At 33.9% G+C, this 5,439-nt stretch overlaps 1 protein-coding gene across 1 annotated transcript in view; it reads right to left on the bottom strand.

Annotated features, from left to right (window-relative positions):
* Positions 1 to 5,108, bottom strand: part of Rgs21 (regulator of G protein signaling 21) — a 21,860-nt gene extending 16,752 nt beyond the window's left edge. Inside the window, exons 1-2 of the mRNA XM_004625293.1 lie at positions 5,098 to 5,108; positions 832 to 908 (exon numbers count right to left, since the gene is read on the bottom strand). Coding sequence (XP_004625350.1) covers positions 832 to 908; positions 5,098 to 5,108 — 88 coding nt within the window. The remainder of the gene's footprint in view (positions 1 to 831; positions 909 to 5,097) is intronic.
* Between the last annotated feature and the right edge of the window lie 331 nt (positions 5,109 to 5,439).

Here is a 5,439-nt window from a genome sequence, read left to right as displayed (position 1 = left end):
TTTTGGGCTGGCTCAGAATGCCTTCAGGGCATGTTTGGCTGGCTGGCTTGAGTTGTGGGGATCAACCACAGCAACCTGAGGCTGACTGCTTTGATGAAGCAGCCAATTAAACAACTGAGCTAAGGGGCAGGCCCCACCTAACTGAACCATCTTAATAAAATATACATTCCTACATAAACATATCAATCTACATATATGTGCATTCAAATATGTTTTTGTATTCACTAAGGATGAGAATAATACAGTTGAACACATACTTCAAGAAACATTTTAGCTTTCAGGCCATGTAAAATCAGTGAAGTATTTATATTTCTAACTTTTTGATACTTTATGTTTCCTTCAATTTGTGCCCAAGGAAAACAATATTATCACATTACATGATAGTGAAGTTAACACGACTTGAAATTTCTCACTGCTGTTTTAAATTTTACTTTTACAGTGATATCTCAGTTTAAAAGCTTAATTTGCTTTATGATTTTGTAGGAGATGGCTCTGTTTGTGTGGGGAAATTGGCTGTGGTTGGGTTTTTCAACTGATTTGGAGTTTGAAAACCAAAGCAAAATTTTTCTGAAAGCTTTTGCTTGGGAACCAAATGGTTTGCAAACAGAAATTTTGGTGAACCATAGTATGACTGGATTATAATGTGTAGAGATTTTATAAACTTATTTTAAGCCTGAGATAATTCCATTTAGATGTTCACACTTTCACATAGCTGATAGTACATTTTTGCTACAAATATTGGTCAAACTCACACGTATGCCTATAATTTTCAGAATTTAAGTATTTACACTTAATTATTATATTTTAAGCCTATTATTCACTGGATCTTACCTTGATTGGCTAACAGGGTGTCCATACTTTCAGACCATGCCATTGCTTCTGCAGGTGGTGACCTGTAGAAACAACATCTACCCTTGACAATAGCATTGTGATCTTTTTCTTCTATAACCTATTGTAATATTTGAGTTATACATGTTTGTTGAAGCATAACATTTTATTTCATTAATAAAACAAGAAAGTATTTCTAAATTACACATATTTCCACAGTGTACAGCTATAGAAAAATGAATTGGGATATAATCTGACAAAAGAAAACTATTTTTTAATCTAGGCAACAATGTTGAGAGTATTTGCAAATTCCCAAATCCTAGTAAAGACATGAGGGACATACTGGTTTTGTGGAACAACAGTGAATTTCTTCTTGATCAAGAATAATATTCAACATTATTCTGGTTTATTTCTGAAACGTACTGATACCACTGGTGGGAAAGGAACTAGTTCTATATATTCATAGCACACAAAGCTACCCCTTTTATAATTGTGCTTCTTAAAATAGTTAAGAAAAGTTAAGGGTTTCTAACACATAATGATCTTGAAAATGTTTGATCACAACACTTCAAGGAGTATTTACACCACTCTGAATCAGATTTTATTCCTCTTTCAGCTGGTATGCTTCTTATTCTAGATTGATTTATTTAAATCAGGACAGAGTTATATCTTTTTCAAAGCAGTGAAGAAAATTATAGTCTTGAGTCTTCTGAAGAAGGTGTACTTTGGGGGATGTATGTAGAAATAATAAGTCAGGCCTAAGATACAAACTTTCTGAAATGCAAATATATCATACATTATTCTCCTTAATAAACAAAGATCTCGATGCAATAAATCTTGATGCACAAAAGCATCTGCTATCCAGAAAAAAATAGTTGGATTATGGACCAGTCTTGTGTAAAAATTAAGTCTGGGAAAGGGGTGGTAAATTTAAAATTTATATTAAAATGATGAAGTGATTGATAATACAACAGAAATGATGTAACATCTAGTCATCTTTACAAAATTTTGTATTTGGTCTCCAAGGTGACTGTTGAAATGTGGTAGTGTATAATGACTCCTATAATTATTCCTTACTATAATTTGCTAGGGATTTTATAATTTTTATGAGGGGTGACTCTGTTCTCTTCTGGTGCAACATTAGTTGTGCAGTATTTTCAGATAACAATGAGAGGACACATAAGGAGATCTGTGTGACTGGGAACTTATTTTGCAACTTTTCATTGCTGATATATCTTCTCACAAATTTCCTTCACCAGTTATGGACTATTAACTTTCCTTTCTCCCTTAGCTTACTTACTAAATTGTGGGGACACAAGATTATCTAGGGACCATTTTGAAACAGTGGCTATTCATTGAAATGGGCAGTTTAAACAAATTAGATTATTCGGTCTCCATCATTCACAAGTGAAGGGAGAGGCTAAATCCTAGATTTAATTTTGCATTGAAAAGCTTTTACGTACTGTGTAAGCTGTTTGTTAAATAAGTGTACATCATATTTCACATGACTCAAAGATTAACTTTTGTAAAGATATTATAAGGTCACTTGAAATGGCCATGTTTTCAGACTGAAATTTGGTGGTTACCAGAGCATTCTAATCAAAAGCAATTTTAGTATCTGTGAAATGTATGCTTACTCATTTTAGAGTACAGCCTGGCCACACCACATATGCATTTTGCATGAAGAACAGCCATTCTGAGAACACACTGAGAAATGGAATCTAGGAAATTCATTCAGGGATGCACATTTATTTTCCCATATATGTAAGCTCTCAGATGTCAGAAATTAACATTGCTTTCTAGCGCTAACAACAACATCTGATCCAGGAATGCTTATCAAACATAAATACAAAGGGATGGCCAAACACTAAGTATTGAAATCTTTACTGAAAGAGAGGCAATACCTCTGAAGATGCTGATATAGTGATAAAAGTATGATTGGATGGGCTAGCTAGATTGTATGCGTTTCATAGACCTACAGTGCTTTTGGTGAGCTAAGAGAAAAAATGATGGTTGTCCTCTTGGAATAACGTGACACCTGGAGGATTTCCCTGAAAGCCTTGAGGGGTGTGACATGGGAGGGAATGGGCAACATTCAGTCAAGAGGGCTTCATGGCAACATTCAGTCAAGAGGGCTTCATGGCAAGGCCATTAAGCTAAATGTAAGAAGAATATTTTATAAAGACCTTTTGGGGTATAAAGAAGTCTTTGTAGAAGTGTTCAAAAATAGCCATTCTTAATGTTTTCATTAATGCAGGAAAACAGCAAAACTGGAAAGAAGAAAACAAAATCTGGGAAATGGCATAGGCTCAAGGACAAAATAAAAATTAACATTTTGAATTCCAGAGATATAGTAAAATTTGTAGATAATTGTAGATATATAGATAGCACTAGAGACAACAGAATTAGAGATTCTAGGATATTCTAGTATTAATTGAAAGCCACATAATGCTGATGTTGCTACAGATGGGAAAGTTGTGTTGCTTCTCTGGAAGAATAGTCCAGCAGGTATGTGATAGTGCCCAGAGTAGACACAGCTCAGTGGTTTCTAATCTCCGTTCTTACCCAGAAGTTTCAGTTCGAATATGTGTTATGTTGTGATTGTAGTACAGTATTTACTCTTCAGAAATTTGGTGACATGTAATTATTTTAGAGAGAAATTATTTTTAAATGCCACTTAAAATTTTCAAAATTTGCATTTCTTATATATTTATAACTCTATGGAAAAATACACTATTCATCTTTCTGAAAAAGCTGAATGGTATTTGTCATTGCAATAAAATGCACAATATATATTTAATATTCAAAACATATACTGTATTGTGCTAAACATTTCACAGACTTTACCACATATAATCCTCAAAATAATAATATGTTTTATTTCAATATTAATAATGAGTAGAAGTTCTGAGATTCTACTAACTAGTAAAATATCCTACAGACAGTAATTGGTAAAGTTAGAACTGTAGCACAAATGTATTGGCTGATAATATGAATTCTTTTCACTCTTCCTGTTATGGACAGGTCATGGCATATGTCATATAATAAATACACCTTTAAAGCAATTTTCCCTCAATGGAGTTTTGTCAACCTGCACACAAATATTTGCTGTAAATAATAGCTGTCGTAACTGGCTACTCAGTAGAAAATATACATAGACATTCTTAAAACATATACATTTTCAAATAAAAACAGAACATTCCTTAGGTTTTATGTGAATGGGAAATACAGCTTTGTATTTAAAAAAAACAACTATAGATATATCAAGAAAGAAAGCTATTGAATAACAATTGGGAAAAACAAGAAGGTGATTGATTTAAAACTGTACTGTCTTGGCTAATTGTTTTTTTTTTTTTTTTGATGAGTGTTACTTTAAATAAATGTTCAAGTGTCATCCGTGTATTTATGGACAGTATTTATGGGCCACTGCCATGTTACACATTTCCTTTCATTTGAACTTTAGTGATACCGTTGACAGACGTTTTTCTGGCTCTTCTCATAGGTGTGTATGTGTTTCCTGTACGATTCTGATGCACAAAACAGCTTTTTGTGTATGGTGTGCGGTGAAAATTACTCTGTATCTGGAGGAAAAATTGCACTTCGTGTTTCGTGGGGCTTTGGCTGATTTCCTGTCTGTTTTCTTCATTAAGCGCATGCCATCAAGGCCAGCAGTGCCCATATTGTATGTCCGGAGCAGAGCCAGGCCAGATGGGAACTGTGTGAAATCTACCAGTTATCTTGCTAATTGTGCCAGCTAGAACCAGTTGTATTGCATTAAAAAATGTGGACTCCAACAACTTAGCTGTTCACACTCAATTAGCAGTGTGCTGGAGAATGGAAAACTCAAGCGAGGAGTCCATGTGCCCAAGGAAGTGCCAGCTGCTTCCTTACCCAGCATTTAATATCCATCTAAAAGTTTCTCAATATGGATCATAAGAAGTAATTTTTGCAAGGATCATTTCTATCTTACTTCTCTAACTCACTGCGCAATTTTTAAAAGCATCTTAGAAAGGAGAGGCGAGTGGTCTCTTTTCACTTAGTAGCCTTCCTTTTTTAGGAATTTACTGCAAAAGTAAGCCATAAGTCATTGATGTGTTTTAGAAAAGAATAAGTCAACAGAGAAAGAGAAAAAAAAAAAAACCCAGGAAAAAGGGTGATAATTAGCATATTTATCATAAACAAAGGAAACAAAATATCTAGAGTAATGAAGCCTCAAGTGTTTCATTTGTACATTTTCTGAGTTAAAAATAGCTTTAAAGAGCAACTCACTTCACTGGCATTTTTCTTTCCACTGTCTGACTGTCACAGGTGATGGCGAATTTCTCTTTCTGACTGATCTTCGAGCTAGAGGTAATGTGATAGCAGGAACATTAGAATTAGTATGCAAATACCTATTTCCTGGGTTACAAACTGGTATTCTTTAAATCAGGCTACTCTCAATTTTTTTTTCTTTTCATTTTGTTCTTAACTTTTCACTGGTCAAACTAGTTAACCTTCTAAGTAACAAATGATTCTCTGAATACATGTGACCTTTCTCTGACTTTGATATAACACATATACATTCAATTTGAAATTTTAGTGGCTAAAGTTCATATACAAGACAACGAATAT

This window comes from Octodon degus, unplaced genomic scaffold (genome assembly GCF_000260255.1).
Source record: "Octodon degus isolate 3935 unplaced genomic scaffold, OctDeg1.0 scaffold00009, whole genome shotgun sequence".
In the NCBI taxonomy this organism is placed as follows: Eukaryota; Metazoa; Chordata; class Mammalia; order Rodentia; family Octodontidae; genus Octodon; species Octodon degus.
The sequence above is the reverse complement of the archived record's forward strand: the minus strand, read 5'-3'. Positions and strand labels throughout refer to the sequence as shown.